The 26516-nt window shown below is 45.5% G+C and overlaps 1 protein-coding gene across 1 annotated transcript in view; it reads left to right on the forward strand.

Annotated features, from left to right (window-relative positions):
- Nucleotides 1–26516, forward strand: part of NOTCH3 (notch receptor 3) — a 190294-nt gene that overhangs the window by 50738 nt on the left and 113040 nt on the right. The window contains exon 3 of the mRNA XM_069231695.1: nt 22539–22681. Coding sequence (XP_069087796.1) covers nt 22539–22681 — 143 coding nt within the window. The remainder of the gene's footprint in view (nt 1–22538; nt 22682–26516) is intronic.

Here is a 26516-nt window from a genome sequence, read left to right on the forward strand (position 1 = left end):
AGTACATACATTTCCCATATACCTGACACCCTCTTGATTTCTAAAACCTCTCCAATCCAAATACCTCCCCATTAAAAATTTCCGTCCCTTCCACCTCAAGTTGTTAAAAAGATCCTTATTCCTTTATAATGAGAATCTCATAGAAGTAATCACTACAAATAATCACCCATCTGGGTAAGACTTTTTAAAAACAAGTATACTCATATTCAAACCTACACGCTCACCTGCATCCAACATAAATTAGACAGATTACTGCGCACAAATCATCACAAGTCCATATTCTTATTCAAGTCTTGCCTTTCGCTCCATAATATTCAGAACAGTAACAAATCCCTATACAGACAAGAACACAGTCAAACAATTAGTTATTGAGGTTCTGTCTCATAATAATTTCAATTCACTCATAATATCAGAGACATCCAGTTATGCTGTCCTCTGTGACTTATCCACGACATGCATCACCCATGTGTTTCACCCTTAGTGTGTATAGAGAGATATAAAATGTGACAATATGGATTAAACATCACATGCATAGCTTGTTAATTACATCACTGTTAATAAATCTTTCTTGGGATCCAGGATATAAAAACTTTTAATGGTAATAATAGAACCCCTCCGATACTGCTGCCAATATTGTCCATAGGACTTACCATGGAGTCCCAGTCTGCCTGGGAGTGCTCTGGCTGGGCGCTCCCAGCCAATCCTGACTCTGCTTAAAGCAGCGTCAGGATTGCCTCCGGGGCAGGCTGGGAGTCTGTCTGCAGCAGAGGAGCTGATGGAGCGGTGCGGCAGCGATGAAGGCAAGTGTTTTATTTTTTTATTTTTATTTATTTGTAATTGCATTTTTATTCCCTCCCACCCGCGCCGCGCCGCTCCTTCTGCTTGCCGCAAGCCGCAACTGGTTAGTACAGTTACGTGTTCCACTGAGGATTCACAGCTACACGTGTCACTGAGGATTTGAACAGCTACATGTGTCACGGAGGGTTGGTTAGCACAGCTACATGTGTCACTGAGGATTATCACAGTTGCACGTGTCACTGAGGATTCACAGCGGCACGTGTCACTGAGGATTATCACAGTTGCACGTGTCACTGAGGATTATCACAGCGGCACGTGTCACTGAGGATTATCACAGCGGCACGTGTCACTGAGGATTATCACAGCGGCACGTGTCACTGAGGATTATCACAGCGGCACGTGTCACTGAGGATTATCACAGCGGCACGTGTCACTGAGGATTATCACAGCGGCACGTGTCACTGAGGATTCACAGCGGCACGTGTCACTGAGGATTCACAGCGGCACGTGTCACTGAGGATTCACAGCGGCACGTGTACGAGGGTTGGTTAGCACAGTACATGTCACTGAGGATTATCACAGCTACGTGTCACTGAGGGTTGGTTAGCACAGTACAGGTCACTGAGGGTTGGTTAGTACAGCTACTTGTGTCACTGAGGGTTGGTTAGTACAGCTACTTGTGTCACTGAGGGTTGGTTAGTACAGCTACTTGTGCCACTGAGGGTTGGTTAGTACAGCTACTTGTGCCACTGAGGGTTGGTTAGTACAGCTACTTGTGCCACTGAGGGTTGGTTAGTACAGCTACTTGTGCCACTGAGGGTTGGTTAGTACAGCTACTTGTGCCACTGAGGGTTGGTTAGTACAGCTACTTGTGCCACTGAGGAGTAGCACAGCTACAAGTGTCACTGAGGGTTTGTTAGCACAGCTACATGTGTCTCTGAGGATTTGCAGAGCTACATGTGTCTCTGAGGATTTGCAGAGCTACATGTGTCTCTGTGGATTTGCAGAGCTACATGTGTCTCTGTGGATTTGCAGAGCTACATGTGTCTCTGTGGATTTGCAGAGCTACATGTGTCTCTGAGGATTTGCAGAGCTACATGTGTCTCTGAGGATTTGCAGAGCTACATGTGTCTCTGAGGATTTGCAGAGCTACATGTGTCACTGAGGATTCTCACACCTACAAGTGTCACTGAGGGTTGGGTAGCATAGTACATGTGTCACTGAGGGTTGGGTAGCATAGTACATGTGTCACTGAGGGTTGGTTAGCATAGTACATGTGTCACTGAGGGTTGGTTAGCATAGTACATGTGTCACTGAGGGTTGGTTAGTACAGCTACATGTGTCACTGAGGGTTGGTTACATGTGTCACTGAGGATTTGCACATCTCTGTATGGTGTGAGAGGAGGAGAGCACAGCTACAGGGTGTCGGTGTGCAGGAATGAACACCGCTTCAGTGTAGTGGGGGCGTCGGTGATGAGCATAGCCATCGTACACTGATGTGAGGGCGCGTGAGCATGGCTGGAGTGTGTTGCAATGAGGGAGCATAAGCAGCGCTACGAGGGCGCAAGCAAAGCTAGGGCGGATCCCTAATATCAAGGGGGAGCATAGACACTTCATCGGGCCTTGTTCCATTCCGGAAGCAGTAACTATTCTGTTAAGGGCTAGCGAAGGTAAAACCGACATGGGACTAGCCACCCCCTCCCTGTCGGACGCTGATGGACGGAGGACTGCATTAGATGTACACAGCCGTAATCCATCCAGGCGTGGGGAGGGAACAGCTGGAGTGTAGGGGACTTTGTGAAGTGTGAGCTCAGACATCGAGTATCACTTGCTCCATTCGAGCTGCCTTCCTCCGATTACACAAGCTCCCACCTCCAGCTCCTTGGCTTTCTGATGAACACGACATTGAAAATTCCGTGAGTAAATCGCAGGCTTGTGTAGAAATCCTACCCTGCTAAATATTTGTTTTTCGTTCCTTTCGGTTTTTCAAACGAGAACACAGTTGCTGTCTTTGTTTTAATTTGGACCACAAAGCATCATTGGATATGCTGTTTTTTTTCACTTAGTACGAAGTTATTGGCGAGCCACGATGCACTGTGGATATTTGAGCAAAACGAGCACTGGCAAACCCAACCCTTTATAATACAATTATTTGCCTATGTTCACCTGTGAAATATTGCTTTAAAAAAAAAAAAAAAAAAAAAGGAAGGGGAATAAAAATATGAATGTTGGATAAAAAGAAAGTCCCATTTTTTGATATCTCAAACCTGTGCATTAAATTAAGTTCTCAGTCTTTGAAAATTACATTGCTTATATTTCAAATATGTTTTGCTCAGTAAACTGAATAGAATTTAAAAAGAAGGGAAGGTCAGAATGTAAAGTGAAAACACTTGACACGCCCTAATTTACTTTTCACAGATTTCAGCCGTTTAGACTTCTGCAGTAGCTCAGGGACCAGATGTATCTGCCACTACTAGAAATGTCCCACTTACGTACACCTTATGCCTCAGGTGTCAGCTAAGTGAGTGCAGCCCCAGCATCATAAAATATTTAGGGTGCCAAACCTTAAGCTTATGTGACATGAAGGAGCTAAAACAAAAACCCTTAAAGTCTACTTTTTAGCCGTACCCCTCCAAAACTATCCCTATTGCGGTGCTTTTACAGACAGGAGAGAACAATGGGAGCAACATAGCATGGGGAGGGTCAGGTATTTGTGGGTAGTAGGTAGCAAAGGAGGGTGGAAGCAAAAACAAATTCATTCAATTTCATGGAGTGTAGAATGGAAAAAAAAATCTCTGAATGTCACCACTGGAAGGACACAAGTCACCCAATAATTAAAAGGCTGCTAAAGAGGATATGCTGTGTGGAAAGACAACCCAAGAAGGGGGGGAAACAATCCATTAAATAAGAAACAAACAAATGAGTGGTAATAAAGGCAACCAATGGGAAGAACTAGTCCGGCTTTACGCTCCACTGCAAGCTCACAAAAGGTCCTTGGCAGCAAGACATCTTGCACTGTCTGGTCGGCAAAACCAGAGAAATGCGGCTGACTGCAGGGGACAGGCTGTCACTGGCTGGAACTGCCTGTAGTGAAAGAGAAGTCACAGAATGGAACTGCCTCTGGTACAGAGTGTCTTGTGATAATGCCATCTGTTGGGATGGGAGTCTTGGGCCAAGGCCACCTTCGGTGGGAAGAGAGTTGCAGGAGGTCGACTACCTGGTGGTGTTATAGATCCTTGGAGTAAATTGAGAAGGAATGGCTTCTTGTCTTTACCTTTCTTCACCTCTTGATGTCAAGTCTATTTACGCTGTATTTTCTTGTGTTGTGTAGACATTTTGGGATGGTGGTTTTGTCACGTAACTGATATTTTGTTACGTTATTTTGTCATGGCTTCAGTGAATGCAGTACGACTAGGGTACTGCCGACCAGTTTTTACTCTCGATGTCTGTATTTGGACTTGGCTTATAGTTGTTTTTCGACATGTTGTGATCTATTCTGTGGGCTTTGACCACACCCATCACTTTCATTCGTTCAATGGCCTGCCTTTCAAAAACCCTTGATGTTGTTAGCAAATGCTTTGGTTTGTCCCACCTTGAGGCTGTTTTGTTACCTCGTTAGAGACTGACCCTGTTACATGGATTATTGCACGATTGGCCAGATAGCTTTGTGACGACTGCACTATTTTTTTGTTAGGCCTTGCTGCTTCGCGTTCCTGGCGTATGTTGTTTCTTCGTCTTCCTTGCTTTTGGGCATCTTGCAGTTTCTTTGCGATGACTGCAGGGTCTTTTTTATTGTTTGGCAGTTTTATGTAGCGCGAACTTGACAAGAAGGTATTGAGCACTTTTTTTTTTTTGCAGTTTTATATAGCGCGAACTCGATACGGAGGCATTACAGCACTTTACAAGAGCAGCGGTTACGTTACATAAGAACACATTTATTTTTGGCAGCAAGAGGCGATTAAGTGATTTGCCCAGAATCCCAGGACGTTGAGCCTGCACCAAGAATCAAGCCATGTTTCCTCATCTACAAAGTTGGCACCACTGGCCCTTATGCCACATCCTCTCCCCTAGGGTTCTTTGTCTGGTGCATGTTGGGGCAGTCTCGAATGACTGCTTTTATTTTCTTTATTTTATTTTTATTTTATATAGTGCTTGGTAACACAGGTTCTGCCATTTCATAGTGCTGCAAAGCAGGTGCCATTCTTAACATTGCTATCATTTATTTGCATCAGCTTTTCACAGATGAAGAGGTGAAAAAGCTATGTCAGATTTTTAATCTGCGACATTCTCGTTCTGTCAAGACCTCTGCAGTGGGTGCATTTACCAACTGACTTGAGTAGAGCTTAACACTAGGTGATAGCACGTGCTCTTTATAACCTGCAGAGGGTCGCCAACCAAGCACATGGATTAGTTCTAGGCAAGAAGATGGTGAAAGGTATTGTCACCAAACTGGTGAAAAAGGAGTTGTGACTTCAGACCCAAGGATTATACGGCCTCAAGCTTGATAGCAAAAACCATCTAGCCTTCGGATGTAAATTGGGCCTCTTCAAATAGAGTTCTGTTAGTGCGGACTTGATACAAGGGTATAACAGCGCTTTACATGAGCACCAGTTACGTTGCAAGAACACATTCATTTCTGGCAGCAAGGGGAGATTAAGCGTTTTGCCCAGAATGGTGAGCCAGCGCCAAGACCCGAACCATGTTCCCCAGCTCCAGAGTTGGCAACTCTGGCCCTTACGCCACATCCTCTCCCCTTAGGGTTCTTTGTCTGCTGCGTGTTGGGGCAGTCTGGGAATAATTTTGTGTGTGTGTCTATCTATATATATATATATATATATATATATATATATATATCCTAGTAATACAGTGTTTTTAAAAGTAAGACTGGTATTGCCAATGTAGAAGAATAATTTCTTTACAAGTTTAACACAGCAATATACGGTTGCCCCCTTTTCTTTGCTCCTAACTCTTTTGACCCCATCATTCCCCAGATTAAATGCCACAAAGGTGCCTCTTTGTGGCTTGTTTGGGGCTGTAAAAGTTTAGGTAAACTCACTACAAAGGGTTGCATCTCCAGGGTTTCACAGCCAGTCTGTAGGAATGAGGCACAAACACTCCCAAGATGGCGGCCTTGTTGTGTTCTCTCTCCTGCAGCGTCTGGCCTGGTTGAAGAGTTAGATTCTCTCCCAACTTCCCCTTCTGTCCCTGTCACATTTTTCAAATTACCACCAGCTCGTTCAAAAAACAAAAGAAATTGTATTCCATCTTCAATTCAAGTGTCACCCAATAGTTTTTCTAGTTCCCTCTACCATTGACTACATTGGAAAGCCATGTCCACTAGTCATGCCCCCCCCCCTTTTAATTTACCAAAGTCTCACGGCTAGTGTTCTCGAATACGGTCCTTCCTACATTTAGCCCCTGAACAAACCTTAAATTATTCCATCAATTACTATCGGACTACCTCCCTTTTGCCACTAACCCTCTTCTTTTTTTTTTTTTTTTCTTTTTCTTTATTGTCCACCAGCACTTTTCCTAACTTGTCCCCAACTTCCATCACTGCAACATCCCTTTAGCAGCTTCTTCCACTCTTGCTCCCTCCACACTTATCCAACTTTACTCATTTGCCACCTACCCTTGCTCATCACCACTTTTCTCTTCATTTGTCACTTTTTGTTCTTAACTTTTCTACCCCAGCCCTTTTTTAATCCCCATACCACAGCCATCCCCACCCCATATTTCTGCTTCTTAGGTCGAGTGCAAGTGGTCTGGCCTGTTGTACTCTGTCTGTGGGCTTTTAACCACACCCACGGCACGTCCATCACTCACTCGTTTGTGGGCTTGCCATTCAAAAATCCTTTATCATTCGTAAATGCTTTACACTTGTCCCTCCTTGGGGCAGTTATGTTACCGCCTTGGCCATCAACCCTGTTACATGGATGATTGCGCATTTGCCAATACGTTTGACTGCGAGCGAACTTCTTTTTCTTTTTGTGTCTCTCTGCGCTCACGGCGGCCGTGGCGCTTTGAATTGGCTCACTTATGTCAACTGTTTTAATTTTAATTTTCAAATTATGTGGCAAGAAAAGTCCAGTTGGGAATTCACAACGCTATTAGCCCTAACTCGAGCAAACGCGAGACCCATTGCATTGCAAATGCTTGTTATCCTTGACAATCTTCACCAACACCAGGCTCCTTCCAGATCACCGCCGCCTGCTTCTAGCTTATGGCCCCTACTGTTTTTCTTCACCGCTTTCGCTTTGTTTCTTTTCCTTCACTGTGCCCCTCATCCCTCCATCGTTTCCCCCATCCCTGGTTACTTACAAGCGCTTCTTGAAGACTCTGGCGAGCTGCTGCCTCCAACCCCCCCCCCCCCGGGTACCCATGCTGCCGCGTGCATCGCTCCACACTCCTTCCTTTCCGGCTCTCGCATTTTCCCCCCTTTCTTTCCCTTCGCTGTAAACGCCAGCACCTCGCAGACAGCCCCAGCGCGCCCCCATCGCCTCGCCAGCTTGTTAGCTGCTTCCTGAATGAGTAACTCCAGTCCGGGTATCTTGTGAGCGTCGTGGGATTAATCTTGGCTCCGAGAGAGCAGCTCTTTTGTTCCAAAGGCAATTACTCTGCAGCTCATTTCAGGCCCTGGCAGGGCTCCGGGACGAGATGCCAGTTCAAACAACCCTTGCGTGCCAGCAGTCTGTATGTGATGAAGTTAGGGGCACTGTTGGCTCCCGAGGGGAGGGGCCCTGGAGCGAAGCCCTCCCCTTTGACACTCTGCTCAGGCCACATTGTCTGCTACTCGTCCTTGTCTCTGCAGAACCTCTGCCCAATCAGTGCAAAGGAGGAAGTAACTTTTTGGTTGTTGTTTTCTTTAGTGCAAACGCATGGAAGGGCCACATAGTGCGGCACAAGGAGTTAAAAAGAAAATGCATCGAAAATGCATGTGTAAATTGAATAAAGGCAAACGCCCCAAGAACAATACAGTCAATTCATTTAAAACGTTTTGCACAATTAAGGAGTTTTAAAATATAGTAATGTTTGTTAAACAATCCATACCACACTGAAAAATAAAGAAAGCATAAGTAGCCCAAAAAGCGATTAAAACCGGCACTCCCTAAACAATATTTGTTTTTGCAAAATTAAAGCAAGGCGTTCCTGTTCGTAGACAAAGAGGCATATTTCGGATTGCCGGTGATCAGTGATGATCAGTCACTGAAAGTGACCTCGCGCTTGATTTCTTACGAGGGTAAGTGTGTCGGATGGTCTTGTTGTAGTCTTCCCGGTGGGGGCAGCAGAGGCAACTGACAATAGCAGCAGGTAGGTCACGCGGGTGCCCATGGGACGTTCCACAGCCACACAGTATTATTTACCGCACTGTTACGCGCTCCCTGAGATGGCTTTTATTTATCTGCTAGCTATGGAATCCACATGCACCCTTGCTAAGACCCACCAGGCAGTTCTAAGCGTCAGGCTAACCTCCAGCAGGCACCAGTGCAGGACTGGAGTGATGGGTCATACTTACCTGCCCGACAGTAAGTCTAGTTGTAGCACTTCTGCATGAGGACTTCTGCGAATCCCAGGCTGCACAGCATTTCTTAAATTGTAACTAGACCAAGCATTGCCGGGAACCAAAAGTCCACTCAGGGTAAAAGATGTTATAATTTCCTATTTGCTGAGATTTTGAAAAGGTCTTGGTGTGCAGAGCTAATAATCTCCAGCTGGACTCCAGGACAAATCCGACAGATAGTGCTTAAAAGGCCATAACTGCAGTCTCTGTCTGGCCTTCATGCCTCACCTCTTCCAACCCCAACTGGATTGCTAACTTACACATTTCGCCATGTACCAACAAGAATTAATGCCTTGTTGAATTTGGTGCCAAGGCATGTTGGACCATTCACCATATCTTGATCACTTCATCAATAGAAGAAGTCTTGTCCACATACTCTGCCTGTCCACATACTCTGCCTGTCCACATACTCTGCCTGTCCACCAGTGGCCTGGGTTCGCTTTGCGTGTGATTGGTGAAGCATCATGGATACAGTCTAACTTTGGTGACTGGAGAGCAGGGTGCTACTCTGCGCTACTCGCTCGTAAGCTCTGGTGTTGTGATTTTTAGATCAGTTATGCCAGTATCGTGGACTAGCACAAGTGGTAAAGTGGTAATTTAAGATGCTAGATTTGGATGCTGTGACTTATAGTGCCCATCCATCTTAGAGGGAAAAAACACTCTTTACCCAGTTCTGCATTAAGGGAGACACTTTTTTTTTTTAATTGCTCATTTATTAGTAGATACCTCGCATAACGATGAGTTATTAAGTTGTATACGATGCCTATAACGTATGTGTGTGTATTTAAATATTTTCTCGAAAGGAGGGCCGTAAAAACAAGCACAAGGAAAAAACGTGTGAATAATAGGGTCAGTCTGATGTATGCAAGTTCTTAGAATTGGTCCTTTTGATTCCATGTTTTGTCAATAAAAATGTGGCAAAGTGTTTAGACCTATGCAGTGCACGAATATGATGAAAATGGCACCACCCCAAAAAAAGGGCACCAAAGCATGGTGACTAAACTCTAGAGTACTCGCCACAGGATAGGAAAGAAATTAATGCCTGTGAAGCAGAGGTCATGTGCCCTAACCAGCCATCACTAAAGCGGTTTGGTAGACCTGGAAGTTAAGCCATCTCCCTTGCTCCCCTCCAATTGGGTATCTTTACCTTTGAAGCATTCAGAAACTCCAACTCAATGAGGGAGTGCTGCATACTGATGCCCGGTGCTACTGCACACTCTGCTTTCAATAGCACGTGCCTATTTGGGACTCGTGGATGGTTATTGGAAGGTTACTTGTCATCGACAATTCCACTCTGTTCCTTCGATCATCAGATCTGTGTTGACAAGCGTAAAGTCTAATCTTATAGCAGTTTACCTATTCTGATTGCGTCTTGCTCAGTGAGTGATTCTTATACAGAACCCTTCAACAGTGGTCAGCTAACTAAAAACCATTGTGGCTGCTTTTCTGGTCAACCAACTTCCCTTTCCTTCACACCACTTGTAAAGATGCTGGCAAAGGTTTTATGATATTTTGGGGGATAATGTTCCTCGGCATCGATTGAAAGGTTCCGCTTCTTTCCTCTATGCGCTATTCTTATTTGTCACCTTACTAACAAATGGGTTAAAAACAAAAGAATAGATGACCTAGCAGAGGCAGATAACTATTTAGGAAATTACTCATTCAAAGTGTGAATAAGCTATAAAGTTGGGTGCCTGCACACATTAATAAAGGAATTTGGACGTATAGACTAGCCACGGTGGAAACGCCCTAAAGACAACACTTGAGTTACAGCCATTTTAGATCTCTGCCTCAGTGTAAAATGGACCAGCAATAGCACCAGCATCTTTCAATGTAGAGCAAATTTGGAAGAGTTTTAAATACGTTATGGGCCAACTACCCAACCTGATCCCTTCCAAAAGTAGTTTACAGGTGCCTCTCATGCAGAGATGCTAGAAACACAGGCAATGTTTTTGATTTTTACCCCCTCCATACTGAGTGCAAAAAGCATAGCATTGATGCTGCTTCCGGCAGAGATAGTGTGAGTGCTGAATTCTGTTACAATACCTCGAGCTTACGGTTTAAAAGTTTGAAAAGTCTCTTCCACCCAACCTTGATTAAGTCCCATTTTCCATTCTTAAAGGGCGGTAGAGTGTAAAAACTGTGATCTTCGCACTTGTATAGCGCACTACTCACCTGTTAGGGTCTAAAGGCGCTGTACGCATACCACTGTGGAACCCCTCCTGGCTTTTCCCTGTGAGGCGCCCACTCCTGGACAGCCCCAGGGTGAAGCCAGGCGTCCAAGTGCTGTGAGGGCTGTTGTGGAGATTAAGCAAGCTATTGCCCCGAGTTACAGAGTGGGACCCATTAATTAGATTAGGCACTGAGGCGAGAATCATCTGGTCCAAGGGAATTGAGCCCAAGACCAGCTGAGGTGGGAATTGAACCCTGATCCCGGGCCAGATCTCTGCATCAGGGTCTGCCGCTCTAACCATTGTGCCACACTTCTTCACTGTGCGCTTGTCACCCACATACCAAGAAGGGTCTCTGGTTGGGTTGAACATGTCGGGTTGGAATTGTGATGGTTGAACATTCTAAATGTCCACAAAAGCAGACACACATCAGACATCTGTTGCTCTACACACACACACACCATTCTTGGTGGCAGTTTTCTTTTTTTAGTAGACTACTAAATAAGATAGCTCTGCTGTGTACCGTGTAAACCCCTGGGGCCATGAGTTCCTTTGAGTGTTCACCGACTGAATGTCAGTGACACACATGCCACCCTGTTCCTGCTTGCAATTTAAATAGTTGTGGCAGGTTTGCACAACAAGGCATGTTGTTCCTGTTTGTATTCCGGCTGTACATCTGGATTCTAAAAGGCTTCAAAAACCAAAGTGTCAAAAATCTTTAACTTCTAAATCTTATTGTTTGAGATAGGATTTGCAGAATGAGTATTCATGATGAATACCTCTAACCGCAGATTACTCTATAGCTATTCCTCTGTATTAAGATCTGCTACGCATTGGCTAAGAAGCCGCTTAAAGGTCTGAAGGCTCGTTTCACCTGGGCCAAGGCTTCTTCAACTGTTAACATGCAAAGTGCCTATTCGGGATATCTGTCAGGATGCGATATTGGCGTCATTCAAAACGTTTATGAAGCACTACTGTTTCAATAGTCCAGTCTGGTGGAAGGGCACTGTGCCAGTTTGGTCCTGCAGTACTTTTTGGTTTGAGCCGTTCCACAGACTCACCATCTTAGGAGATCCTCTATTGTATCTGTTCACCAGTTGAATAATCTGCAGTTAAAAGAATCCCTGAGAAGAACAAGTTACTAGCCTTTGGTAACGCTTTTTCTGGTGGACACTTAGATTCTTCACTGCCTTCCCAACTCCGCATTCTATGCAACAGTCTGCCTTCCATCTAGAAAGGTCCCGTTTTGGGAATCTGCAAACATGGATGAGTCATGAAAGAAACTGGTGTCGGTTTTTGATGTCAGGGCAGTTAGATGTGACTCAGTTTGTCACTTCTGCAGTGGAACATCATCAACGTAGAGTAGTATGGTACCTCCTACTGAGCACTGTGGATCCAGTCTGGTGCCTGAGGATGCTCACAGGATGAGGAATCTGCAGAGTAGCCACCGTAATTAGCATTACCAAAGGTAATTACATTTTTATTTGGCACTGCATCTCCTGCTCTTTTTATACCTCAACACAGCTTCATATGCAAGACCAGCCATGTTAGTTAATTCCTCCTTGCTCCTCACAAAGTCCACACATCCTCGTGGCTTTGACTGGAATGCTCTGATAATCCTTTGGTGCTGGCATGTGAGGGCGGGTGTAGGCAGTGCCCTCTTGGTCTGCAAGTCCCATAGCCCTTTCAGGTTTAGCCAAGTATGTTTGACTGGTGGTGATAAGCTGCTTTGACACAACTTGCAATAAAACCATTAGTTCATTGTTTATTACCAAGGGCCTGTTTTAACGTCTTTCCTGTATGTTTCTAAAGCCTCTGACCTTTCGCTTGATATACTTGGATGTTATTCTTTTGTTTGTAGGCATAGTTTTGTATAGTGCTACTTGGATTTCGAAGTCCCTGATTTATGGGGACATACAACTAATATTCTTTAGTCTTTGATTGGTGGGCTTTTGGAGTCCCTGCATAATTTGAGGTTACCATGGTGAGGTGGTATTTGCTTGAAATCCGTGGCTGCTTTCTCTTTAAGGCATGAAGAAAGAGTCCTCTATATCATATAAGGAGTATGGGTGAGAGGTTGCAGTAAGTGCCTCCTTCTTTGCCAGCTGTTGTATCTAGCATCTTAGAGATGCTTTCTTGTCCTTGGCAACAGTTGCCTTAAGGAACGGGACTCACCTCCATGTGATGGATGGCTTTGTCCTGAAGTACATGTAGGAGATACTAGCAGGAGACGAAGGGGAGGAAATATATTTAAAAATTGCTAGCTGCTATAATTGACCCTTTGTTTAACATGCTACAGTATCAAGACGTGTTGTAATTGTTGGCTTTACGAGACACCGAACATCACAGTTTAGCCTTATTCAACTGAGCAAATACTGGGCAATTCTCTAATTGACTACTTGTTCGAAAACTCAGACTTGTTGATTGGATATTTGTGGGTATTGTATGTTTTTTACAGAACAAATAGAAGATGCATGGTATATAATTGCCCATTTGTGGACTTCACCCTTGACCTGGGCGGACCTTTGCAGCAAATGAACGGGTCACCGCATGCCATGTTCTGTGGTCTTCTCTGTCTTCCTGGTTTCAGAGCAGTTGGTGGCTATTTATCCATCTACCCGTCATATGAAGTTTTAAGTCCTGACCCACCGCAGGTTAGAATGTATGTGGGTTCGGTGGTAAATATTTGCAACTGATGAGGATTAAGGTGGTCTATCTTTCAGACTGTCCAATCTGTCTTTCTCCAGTCGTTCTTTTCTTAAATGTTGACAGTGATGGGCTACGTTGCAGTGACTAGTTTAAAGCATTAACCAGTATCAGCAGGGCACAAGTCCAAAAGGAAAACAATGTGGCACTAGTTATTATGTTTAAATCAACAATGACGATGCGGGAACTGACGTCACAAGTGATACCATGCCCTTATATATCCTTATTTAAAAGGTCAAGGGGCCTAGTTTACTGAAATAACAAATTAACATAATCACAAAGAACTACGAAAAGAACATATTTTGGTTTGTCTTTTTATAAGACATGTATGTTTTCTACACATCAAAGGTGTAATTGAGCTTGGAATAGCCGGAATGTGGGAATATATTTTAGTAGCCATGTGGAGTTTGTAAGTTCCATTTTTTTAAACTGCTTTTAGTGAGTTAACAAAGTGTGGTTCCTATGTTTTTTAAACTTTGAACGTGCTGTTAATGCACATTTTGTTTCCTGCTTCACATTTGAAGTTTCTTAAACAGTAAAAAGGTTGATTGTGTCAAGTTCTTTGTTCTTCAGATGAGAGATACAATCATATAACTTTCCTTTCTGGTGTAATTCCATAAAATAAAGTGGAGGCAGCAATTGGGAGGGCAGTTCCGAAGGCCAGGTCCTATCCTTACAGTGTTTACAATTACAAGAAGCTGTGGTGATGAGGCATAATGTGGTACTTCTCGGCCTATCTGCAAGGGGCACAGAATCCCCTTCCCACAAATGGTGGGAGGGCGCCCTACAACCCCCGACTCTGGTCCCGAGGATCCGTTCTGCTCCATGTGACGGTTTCAGGTTTGTTAAACCAGAGAGAAAAACTCAGGGCATCTTAAAACAAAAAACACTAGGAGGGAAATATAAATTGGGACCAGGATGGGGTAACTTTAGAAGTTTAGAACCATCATTTTTAATTAATTTTTTCCCGTTTGGACTAAACAGCCGTACTCTTTAACATAACATGTACCAGCTCTAGCTTAAAGTAGAAGGGTCGATACATGCTTTTGCGACGTACTAGGTTTCAATATAAATAGCAATTGGTGGTACATAACACTTCGTTGTACAGAGAATGGACCCATATGAAAACTTTCCTCCTATTAGTCACATACAGCCATACCCTTTCACCATCACATTACAGTACCTGGGGCCATATGTACCAAAGCATTTTCCCATTGACACAGAATAGGTAAAACCCTTTGATAAATCTGGCCCCTGGTTTGTTGTTTTTGGGAATGATTGAAGTAATTTGTTAAATGAGCCCTAAAGTCCAGAGGATGGAAGTGTGTTGGATGTAGTAAGATGGGACAGTGAGTGAAGTGCTCACTGGCGAAGTCTCAGCCTGACTGGGCTTGATATGTCATTTCATTTTTCGGAAGTTGATGCACTGAAACACATTTAGGTATAGTAATGACACCTGTTATTGACCGCACTGAGAAATGGCAAAACTGAGACATTGCAACATAGTAAAAAAAAAAAAAAAAAAAGTTTACAAACTATGGCTGCCCAGTCTGTGCAGGTGTATTGCTGTTGTGAACTCTACACCAGGGACATGTACTGAATGTGGGTGGTAAGATGTGTGAGTGTGATGGCAGACTGCTCGAATACTGTGTCGCCACCGTATGGGGTTGCCGAGATATGTCTTTCGGGGAAGGAGCTTTCTATCCAAGAGCATGGATGCGAGTCAGTGCCCAGACCCCAGTTAGTGTGTGCCTGATGTTATGGCATCACAAATTACTGGCTTTTCTTGGTCTCTCTCCTGTCTGTCCGTCTTACCTGAACTATTCATTTCTGCATTGCTTGACGCAAGTTTCCACCGCCAGGCCTTGCTCATCCCTTGTGTTTCAGCCATTTTACCCCTATCCACCTGTCTCCTGTCCTTGCCTGCCCCACTCGTCTGCTAAGCTTCCTATTTGGTTTCTAGCTGGCCTGCCTTGCTCGGATCCCCTATTTTTCGGCTGAGTTTGCTCGGATTATGTTACCTTCTGGCTTAGCATGGCCCATCCATTTTTCTGGCTATCCTTATCCGTCACATATATTCCAGCTGAGCTTGCTCGGCCCACCCGTTTTCCTGGCTTTACTTGACCCTCCCGTCTCCTGACCTTGTGAGGCCTAGCACACGTCTTCTGGCCTTGTCGGGATTACCCCCCCCCCCTCCCTTTTTTTTTTTACCTATCTGGTGAATCCTGGTGCGCTCCATTCAGAATTGGTGATGGATTTGGTCAGGTGGTCGCAGCGGAAGCCTGTGGGAATGTTGGTTTAGTTTTGGCGGCATCTTTAGGAGGAGGGTCTGCAGTGTGGGAAAACCATACTGCATTGTCCTCAGAGAGTGAAACTGGAGCTCCGCTCCCCTCTCCGCGCTTGATGTGAACAATCTGTGCGGCTTAAATCGAGTTGCTTTAACTGATCCCATCTGCAGTGTGCAGAAAGCCCGCCCTTTCTCGCCCGCCCTCTCGGGCCTGCATAAACCCTGGCAAAGCACGGCCGGTTGGACCCTCCTCCTTCTGGATGGCTGGCCTTACGGTGCTCCAGGCACCGATTTGCCCTTCCACATACCTGAAAATGTATCGTGTATGGTTTATGCTTCTTCTCATTTCATTAGTGGTTGAATAGGGTTTCCACCCCCCCCCCCCCCCGCCCCCTCACCCCGGCCCACACTTCTGGATCCTACAGTCGCACCTCACCCACCTTCTCTGTCCGGCTTTGTGCAGGCACACACTGTTCCCGCCAGATTCCTGGGGTGTACCAGTTTGTGTACCCCCTCTCTACCCCACAACTACTCCTGGCCGAGGGGAGCTTTCGAGAGGTCCGTGCCCCGCGCGCTATTGATAATTAGCCCGTGTCTTCACCTCAGGCGGCTGCACCTGTCACTTTCGGTGTCACCGATTTAACGTTAATCCGCAGATTGTTTCAGCTGTTGCAGTGAGGAAATCCGCCCCATTCCGAGCATTGCTGCCATGCAGAGCATACGTGCTCGGGGGGTGGGGGGCGGCACCTCGTGGCATTCCGTCCAGCAACACCCCCTCCAGCTGGACGAGCTGGCACGAGGGCCTGTGCCCGGCGTTAGGCTGCCTCACCAGGTCGTAAATTTCAGGAGATGGCGGGAATCTTCAGCTGGCCCTAATTCGTCCCTGTGTTGAGGCCCTGTAGAGCCCTCACGTTGGACCCATAGGCCGCGCGTTATGGCGCCCGAGGCTGCCTTTTAGAGCAGGTGAATGGGTCAGAGGTCTGCAACCTCGAGCCACTGTAGTCCACTCTCACCGCGCACGGCTCCTATGGTGATGTCTGGTGCACTTCACGCTCCCGTCAGAAAGTGCGGGCCCTCACTGCGTGAACACACAGGTGGGTACTTAACCACGCGTGTTATGTTGTCACGGGAAGTGCAGGCACTCACTCTTTAGAGTACCTGGTTGCTACTGAGAAGTGCCGGTACTATCCAATTAAATGTATGTCGGCCGTGCTGAGAAGCAGGTTCTCTCCCTTTCATATTGAAGAAGTACCGGACAGCACCTGCCCCTTTATAGCACTGGTTACATGTATTTGTCAGGGGTGTGGAATTTATTAAAATATCTACTTGTCCAGTGGACAGGTTGCTTCTCAAATCTACTTGTCCTGTAAAAAGATCTACTTGTCCCTTTGGTGCCATGTAGTGTGGCGACAAATTATGGCAGCAATCTCATTATGTAAGTGCTCTGATAATAGCCTCTCTGATTATGCCAGGGCTACTACCATAGTAGGGCTTAAATACTTGCAGTTTCAATCCCTACTGTAACAATTTCCTTATTTTGCCACCTTTCTGCAGATCTGCATACTGGGGCTGGAGGAAGCAGTAAGCAATAGTTCTAGGGCTGGAATGCCTTTGAGTCTGCAAACCTACTAACCTGTTTTTTTTAAAGATTTTTACCAGCTTCTCTCTAATATTTTCCCATAATAAGAAAGGTTGGACATTTACTCCTGACAATGGCAGAATTAGAACTTCTTCCAGGGTTGGGAAGAAAGTGGCTGGAGGGAAAATGAACTTTCAAATGCTCAATAGATTTTTACATGAGCAAATCTACACATCGTATTTACCCATGCTAAAATACAGTTCACAAATATTTTATAGGGTACAACATATACCATGGGTGCACTTTTGTGACTTTCTTTAAGAATTTGGGGCCACATGTAGGTAGGTTCAGATTTGCGACCTGCAAATTGCGAGTCGCAAATCCGAATGTAGGATGGTGTCCCTGACACCATCTGTGATTCGCAAGGGCTTCGCAAATGCCCACCTCATGAATAATCATGAGGTGGGTCGCAATTTGCGACCCCCTCGCGAATGGCGGCCCTCACAGGGATGGTGGCCTGCTGGAGACAGCAGACCACCATGTCTGTGACTGCTTTTCAATAAAGCAGTTTTTTTTTTTTGTAATGCAGCCCGTTTTCCTTAAAGGAAAACGAGATGCATAACAAAAATGAAAAATGAAACGTTTTCGTTTCATTTTTTCAGAGCAGGCAGTGGTCCACAGGACCACTGCCTGCTCTGAAAATTTTTTTACAGTGACATTCACAATGGGGAAGGGGTCCCATGTGGATCCCTTCCCTTTTGCGAAAGTGTTAGCACCCTTTTGAAATGGGTGCAAACTGCGATTGGTTTGCACCCGCGTTCGCGGTCACAAAACAATCCTACATTGCACTGCGAGTCGCAATTAGGAAGGGAACACCCCTTACTAATTGCGAGTCGCAAACCCGTTTTGCGATTCGGTAACCAGGTTACCGAATCGCAAAACTGGGTTTGTGCATCGCAGTGTGCTTTTTGCATGTCGCAAACAGCGAAAGTCGCTGTTTGCGACATGCAAAAAGCTACCTACATGTGGGTCTTGGTCATTAATTAGGTCTGGTGTTAACAAAGACATTTTGTTTTTATTAAACTTCTATTTCTCTCTCTTTCGGCCGGCTTTACTGTGAGTGATCGCATTCTGCTCTTCCACAAGGAGGATATTGCCACACAAAGTAGTTTTGTTCAGTGTCAGGAACTACAGTGGCAATCAGTGACATAACTAAACTGGAGGGTGCCCCTTTGTAAAGAACATGGAGGAGCCCCCTCTCCAGACTCACTCTGGGCAGGTGCTGTGCTGAAGGGGCCCCCTGGAGGGCGGCTGCGGGGCCTTTGTTATGCCGCTGGTGTGCTTTTAGAGAGTTCAAAAACTTTTTTGGGGGGGTTTGCCAGTGTTTGTTACAATGTTGAGGGCCTGGTAGCTCCCACAACAATAAAGTGTTACAAAAGCCATGTCAAAACAAGACACGCATTGATGAAACTAAAAGACTTATAAAAATATGTCAGATCAGTTGGCTTTGTCAGTGTTTGTTTATTTTCATGCTTCCCATAATCGTGTTGAGAATGGTTACACTGATTTTCCATTAGAAATATTTTTGGGAAATACTAGCATGCATCAACACATTTTACTAAATGACACTTCATTTGCATATAATCAGAGAGCATTCTGGGAGCATTATACTTAGCCTCATAGCCTAAACTTTTCAAACATGTGTATACACGTTTTTTTTTTTTTTGTACTGGAACCAACGTCAGTAGTGAAGTGTGACCTTAAAACATTTATTTACAGCACTCACCCTAATAATGAAGACTTTCAAATAATGAACCATAAATACAAGTTCGAACAGCATTATCTTTTGGAAACACATTAACTCAACTGCAGAGAGTTCCACTCTCTGTAATCAGGCAGCCAAAGGGTTTGTGCTGCAGGGGGTTGGGCCTACTTGTCCCAAGGACAAAGTAAACATAAAAACTTGTAGCCCTTGACCCCAAACAAGGTGTCCCGGGCGATAGGAATTCCACATCCCTGTTTGTACAGCGCGCGCTCACCCGCGAGGTCATCTTGGCAGGTGTCGGGCCAGCCCCAGAGTTGGGTGCGTGCTCGCGCAGTGGCTGGGTTGACGCCTGCTCCACTGTCGGTACGTAGGTCTTTGTAGGGGGCAGCCTCGTCTTATCACCCGGGTGTGTGTAGTCTTTACTGCCCAGACTCGACATAAAAGCAATGATAGTTTCATTCCATCTTTTTACATTTACTATCTCCGTGCCCTTGTGCTCAGCAGTGCTTAATTTGTGCTTGTTGTTTCCGGTGCTGAGCACCGGCATTTATTTGTGAGGGCCGGGGCTTATTCTTCTGCCTCAAGCATTTGCTGCGAGCAAAAGACACAGGAGAAAGACGGAAGAAGGAAAAACTAAAAAGCGTCATGAAGGGAGAAAGTAGAAAGTTGCAGGATGAGCTGAAAGGGCAGGGGTGGCCGTAAATGGATTGGGGAGGCCCGAGATGGCTTCAGGATTACGCTGCCTCAGTATTAAGTGCTTGCAGATTTAATTACAGCAGCCTCGTGTTTAAGAGAAGGGCTTTGAGCACCGGCACCTCCTAATTTACAAATTAGGCACTGGTGCTCAGTACGGCTCTGTTTATCAACGGAGCTGCTAAATGGGAGAATGAACGCGCAGTACGAGTGCATGCCTCCAAACAAGAAACCGCTGTAGTTTTTAATCGCTTTAATAGAGCCATGTGGGAACAAAATGCAGCAGTGGTGCTAGGCGCAAGCTTTCCTAGTCCCAGCCACCCGTCTGGAGACGACAGAAGTAGGACGCCCTTCAATGATGCTGTGGACACACCTTACTTCTGTGCAAACATTCAGACTAGTACATTGGTGAACATCAGTCTTAAAAATGTAGTGCGCTCACATGCACTGCAAAGGTGATAATTACTTGACCGCTTGCAAATGCTTTGCAAGCTCAGTAAGGCGTCCAAAAAAAGAGGTATGGACAATTTTAAATAAGTAAAACAATCAGATAACCGCGAAGAAAAGACCCCCTAATAAAGATAGCTGAAATACCGCTGGATGAAACATTTTACCTTGATGCAGTGGATGCTTTGCTCTGCGTGGACACCCCAGCTCCTTCCTGTATGTGTCATGTTGATTTGTTTTTATGCATGAGCAGAAGGCATAGGAGTCGCTGGAGGTAGATACTCGAACTTTCCTTCTTGGAGAATGGACGTGTTTGGTGTTTTTGTGATATCTTGTGACTGAGCAAACTAGAAATTATCCAATTCCTTAGTTGTTCTGAAATTAATAGTTGGAAATCATGTGCTGAGCGAATTCCACAAATCTGATGAGCTGCCAACCACTGTGTTGTACATAAACTATGTCCTCATCCGTGTTCAAGCTTGCTTATAAAGTGGCAACTTTCATCAAGTAATCTGCAAAATATGAGGTGACGATGTTTCTGTACGCCCTTGTTTGGTCAGTCTTTATTCAGGTGGTTGCAAACGAGGCGGTCCCCGTCCATGATGGATGAAACCAACGGATCAGCGCTGATTTCTGAGACCAGTTCATACTGGTGGGATTTTTTTTGTCTAGTGCTGGGCGCTCTCTGCTGACGCCCTAGTGATGGACCTAGATGACCACGTTGTAAATGAAGAGCGGAGTGCCGAGGATGCGGGGAGGCTCCCTGACCTGCCACCTGCTTTTGAAAGAAATGTGTGGAAAGGGTAGATATGACTTTGGGCTAGGTCTGATATGTTGTTTGGTCTGATGGCTAACACTGCCGTTAATCCTGAGACCCAGGCCACATAATAATTTTGGGGGGTGAAAAGAAAAACTTCAGCATAATGGCTATTGCAGTTTGATGGATCGTTCAAAATTGGTCCTTGGCGTAAGCTGGCTGTATGAATACCAGATGGGATCACCAGCAGTGGAACAGATGCAGGGTGGCATTTTCAGGTTAAGGAGGTGTTATGTACTTGTTTTCAATTCCTAGGATGTAGTGTTCATCTCACCTGAGGGTTAGTCTTGACTTGTATACAAACAAAAACTTATGTTTCACTGTGTAGGGTAACAGCATAATGGAGAATGTAGAAGTACTAGTTTTCTCTATCCCAAAGTAACTTTGCTACTAAGGAGTGACCATGTACTTCTATTAAAAGGATTGCATTGCTACTGAGAAGTGCTGGCACTCTTTCAAAATATAAAAGTGCATGTGCACCGTTCCTGTCAGCACCTCTTCATTTAAAGCACTGACTGGAGAGCTGCTTGAATAGGTCTTGGTACTTACTCTTTGTGCGAGTTTGTGAACAACCAGTGTGCATTATGCACGTGCAACAATGTAGATATAACAGCATTTTACGAATTTAGGTTATTTACTGTGGTAGTCTCCCTGAATGACAACAATACATATTTAAAATATTTCAGAATAGCGCATGAGCTTTCATCTTGAAGAACCACGATCAGAAGCACTGTGTTAAATATTCAGTCTTTTCTACACGCAGAGCGGCAGGAGACATTGGCCATTCAGTCGTGTAGGCTAGGGAGATGCCCGGTGAGATGAACTCGAATATTACGTTTTTAACCACCAGACTTAAATAGACATCCAGTAATACAGACAGTGCTTCACTTAAGTATGTTCCTCCGCAGTGTCAGAAACAGGCCAAATATCTTCTTAAATAAGAGTGTGCAATTAATGTTTTGTTGGAACAATTGACACAACAGGGTGTGCACCTTGCATGCATTCCAATTTGAATGTAAGACCCCGTTGTTATTCACCGTTATTCAATTACTGTACAATTGGCCAGAGGAAGTAATGGCTAGCTCCAGATTACCTTCAATGAAGGGGCACGGTTCTTTTTTGGTTCGCGCTTAAAGAGTTGGTGATTGCTTGATCTGTTTCAGGATGACTGTCAGCTTGGGCCAGATCTGGGCAGCTTAGTGTTCCAGGTGTGGCACGACAGTAGACTTGGTCTTTAGATGTGCAGAGTATTGCCATCAGCTTCCTCTCTTGGGAGTTATTTGACAAACTCCTGCTCTATGGGATCCATCAATCTGAGAAGAAGAGGCTTCTGTGAAGATGTTTAGAGTTTGTGGTATGAGGTGTGTGAATTAAGAGGCCTTGCCAGTCACAAACTCACTAGGAACGTCTTCCTATTATAAAGCAAACCTTCCCTGGACTGTAGAGTGCCAGGACAGTCCATCAGATGTGAGGTGTATCATCCCCATCAAACTTCTTAATTTTGCTGCATATTGTGGAGTCTGGAAATAAAGTAAGCAGGCTATATAGAGTAAGAACGTATGGCCCGCACCCAAAAAGCATGTGTGTTGCTCCTCTCTAGTCCCATTTCCCCCCCCCCCCCCCCCGCGCCCCCCTCCCCCCTACGCCCCGGAGGGTCGAGAAGAAGTTGAAATAGGAAGGCAGACTCGTCTAAACATCTGTGTTTTCTTTCCAGGTGCCGCCCAGGGCTGATTGGTGACCGATGCCAGTTCCAAGACCCCTGCCACCAAGGACCCTGCCGCAACGGAGCGGTCTGTACAAACTCTGTGATCGACAGCACCGTGCAGTTCATGTGCGACTGTCCTAAGGGATTCCGAGGTAAGCGGTTCAACAGAATTCTTACAGCAAGATGCTCAGATGTTCTGTGATGTGGCTCTGGTATGTTGGCTTAAGTGGGTGTAGACAGTACTTCTTTGAACGCTTTTTGTACTCTGAAAACCCGAATGCTGTGTGCTGAAACCCCTTTCCACGAATACTGCCACGTGGAACGGCGGGAGCCGGTTGCACTCGGCTGCAAGCAGGTTGTGTGCCAACATCTTTCAGTTAGTCTGTATGCCAGGGCAGATGGCCTCCGATCCTGTTGGGGACACTAAATCAGCAGTGAGCGTTCTTCACCCCTGCCAGAATCTCCCACTGGTTTGGGAATCATAGGAAACTATGCCTTGAAAAATCATGCATTGATCTCGAATGTATAGTAAATGAAAATTGATAAACTGTAGTCTACCAAAAGCAAACCACTGTCGCAGACAAATCCGACTGCCCAGAAAATGGCACTGTTTTGCAGCAGGGCTGTTGATTCATCCAGGGCGCATGCTTCCGTCTGAGGAACCTTTCTTTTAAAGTTCTGGTGTGGGAGAAAGCGAGGTGGAGTATACATCGCTGTAAATAGGTGCTCTAGATTGAAAAAATGTCTATTGGAACAAATTAAGTGAAAAATCAGGTTTGCCCAGTATGTGACTGCCGCCTAAAGTAGTGAGTGACCTGCTGCCCGAACCAAATGCTCTGATAGGGGCACACTGAAGGGAGTAGTCGGGTAGTTTCAGCAGAAGCAGAGGCCCACCTATAAAGATGCAAAGTTATTCCTGCCTGCAGGCTGCACCGTATACACGTAATAACAAGCATTTGCAATGCAACGGGTCTCGCGTTTGCTCATGTTAGAGCTGATCGCTTTGTAAACTCCTAACCCGACTTCATCTATCGGCAAAAGTGCTTTTATGTACGTAAAAAAGTGAAATGTGTAAGCGCTCGACTTCTGCCAAGCGAAATCGCGCTAGGAAAATAGAGAAAAAGTAGTCCACGATCCGACAGAAAACAGCGAGCCTCGCATGCTTTCTGTACTTGGTCTCTGCTCGAGGAGGGCTAACCACCGGAAAAGGCATGACGTGTGCATGCCTTCCACTAATGAAAGCAAGCAGATTTTACTAGACAAGCTCACTTACCAATCAAACACACTGACGTGACGTCGACAGGGCTCCGGGCCCTTTTCTAATAACTAAAGCGTCTCGCTGCGATACGCATGCGCGAGCGCATGCAACGCAGGCTCGACCCTAAAAAGTATTGCAGACAGCCATAGACAGTTCATGGTTAGCTCTATGATCACCACTGGGCTCGGAGAGAGCACCCCTCCCTTGGCAAAGGTGGGGGGCTGAGCTGGGTATATGCAAGAACTCTTGGACTTGGACTCCAGGGCCTTGGATCCCCTTGTGCAGAGCAGAGTGTTTGTGAACCTTGCCAGAGTCCCGCCTAACTCCAGATTTTTTCTGTGTGATCACCTTGATCTCCACATTGCAGAGCAGCCACAAGGTAAAGTATAGGCACTTTAAAATAATTGTGCGGGATATATCCGAAAACCAGTGGCTTTTGAACCCTGGTCGTTGTTCAGCTGGTACAAAGGATCTAAGGGGAATGGACAGGGATGTCGCTCTCTCTATAAAGCTGTAATAGGATCTGCATAATGGATAATTGTAATGGTGCAAGTAATGTACTGCATTAGTTTGCTTGGTATGATTATGGTAAAAACTCACATTAAAATACCTATATAAATTATTGAACAGCTGTGTGCATCACTCGGGCCTGCCAAGAGTGCGTTTGTTAACAAGCAGGTAAAGGTGTTTTTTTTTTTTTTTTTTTCCTTTGGGCTGCAGGTAGTTGATGTGCATTGTGGGGAAGGTCTGTAAGCTGGGTTTTGGGCAGTTTTTCTCTGAGATGTGTTTATATGGAGTAGCTGTAGGCACCAGGGGAGGGGCCTAGTCACGTGATGCTTTCTGCCATGCGTAGAGCTGGTTGGTGTTCCCACCAGGAGCTACGCTAGTTGGCAGGCCTCTCGTGGGAACGGTTAAGGCTCCTACTTCCAACAATAACCGTTTGACTGCCAGCGGGCTTCCTAAATGTCTTGTGGCCAATCCTGCAAAGCAAACACGTGGGGCTCTTGTCAGTCCGATTTACGTAGCCGTGTTTGCTCACGCACGCTCCCTGTGCCACCTGTCCTACCGTGGCTCTTGTGGTCTGGCCTTTGAAGGGACTGAACCGTGAACCTGGCTGTTTACCTTGAAGGATGTTTCCTCTGCTAAGCCAGTCATGCGTGAGGTGTTCATAGTGAGTCTACATAGGGCTCTGCGCCATACTGCAAAACCACTACATTGTGCGTTGTTTGGTGCTGTGTGAAGGAATTAATGTGCCTTTCCTTTAAGAGATTTACAGATCGGATTCTTTATGCCCTAGAAATTATTCATGACTGGCCAAATCCAACAGTAAGGATGATCCTTCTGTTTAAATCCTTTCATTTGCAATTCAAGCCCTGCGCCTTTCACAGTCCTGGTTATAGGTAATCAATAATGGTTATTTTTGTGATTGGTCAGATCAAGACCACATTCCACTGAAGGATTTGCTCTTCCCGGGATCATCCAATCACTCCCTGTCTGACAGTGAGAAAAGCATACTTCAGAGTGCGGGCCTGATGTGGATATTGGCATAGGGATTACTCAGTCACAACGGTGACAGATATCCCGTCCGCGAAAATCTAAATCCCCATTATATCCAGTGAGAGTTAGATTTCAGTGGACGGATAGGTCACGGGTGGGGCAGAGTAACCGCTCCGCCAATATCTAAATCAGGCCCTATCTCTTTGTTAGTGCTTGTAACCTCTCTTTCCACTCAGATCTGCAGCCCTCACAAACATCACAAGAAGTTCAAAAGGAAACGAAGATTAACTTTCTCTGCTACTCAAAAAGGTACAAAACCTGCGGTACCAATTAGTGCCTTGAGAAATGGCAGCGACCCTTTAGTCTTGACACTTGATCTAAGCATTGCTCAGACGTGCCAAGTCTGCCTAAAGATGATGTGGTGGGTTTGGGGGACTCCACTTCTCAAATCAGTCCTCTGTCGCCTGTAAAACTCACAGCTTTAGATAAGAGCACTGCAGCCATCCCACAAAACTACGAGCTGTGTCAAACATAGAAGCATTTTACCATGTGATCCAGACTCATCCGACCCCTCCATAGTTTTCTGAATTAAGCTGTGGTCGCTCCCATGTTAGGCTTGTCTACAGACTCGCTACGTCCACTTGTGGTTCTCTCCACAGCGCTCCTCTGGTTCTTCCCCCTTTCGATGGTAGTCAGTGTCTCCTAACAGGCTCCGATAGCAAGACTGAGAGCATTGAAATACCTTAAACAGCGGCTACAGGGACCAGTTTGTGCGCTACCTTCCCTCTCTCGCCCCAGCAACCCCCTCTTATGCGGTCTTGACCTTAGAGCAAACCACACTCGTCAAAGGCCGCATTTTGTCGTGCTTGGAAAGTCCATCACCGCGAGCTCAAATAGAATATCTTCAGCTTTGAATAACGCTAAGGCGAGCGCTATCCGAATGTCTTCTGTTCGGGCAAGCCGGAGGTAAAGTAGTCCACATCATGGGAACATATCTGGACATACCTTTCTGCGCGGTTATAGTTTTACAATGGGACAATGGACTCATTTCTAGAAGTTACAAACGGACACTGCAGGACCCTTCGAATGTACATCCTTCAAAGATATTTAAATAATAAAACAACGTGAGGATTCCGTGGAGGAACATGGGTGAGGCTGCCTTCTGCAGCGAACCAAGGAGAACGTCACGGAGAGACATGGGTGGGATCTGATGGATTTTAGAAATGAAGAGT

The sequence above is a fragment of the Pleurodeles waltl genome, chromosome 4_2 (assembly GCF_031143425.1).
Source record: "Pleurodeles waltl isolate 20211129_DDA chromosome 4_2, aPleWal1.hap1.20221129, whole genome shotgun sequence".
NCBI classification, from domain to species: domain Eukaryota; kingdom Metazoa; phylum Chordata; class Amphibia; order Caudata; family Salamandridae; genus Pleurodeles; species Pleurodeles waltl.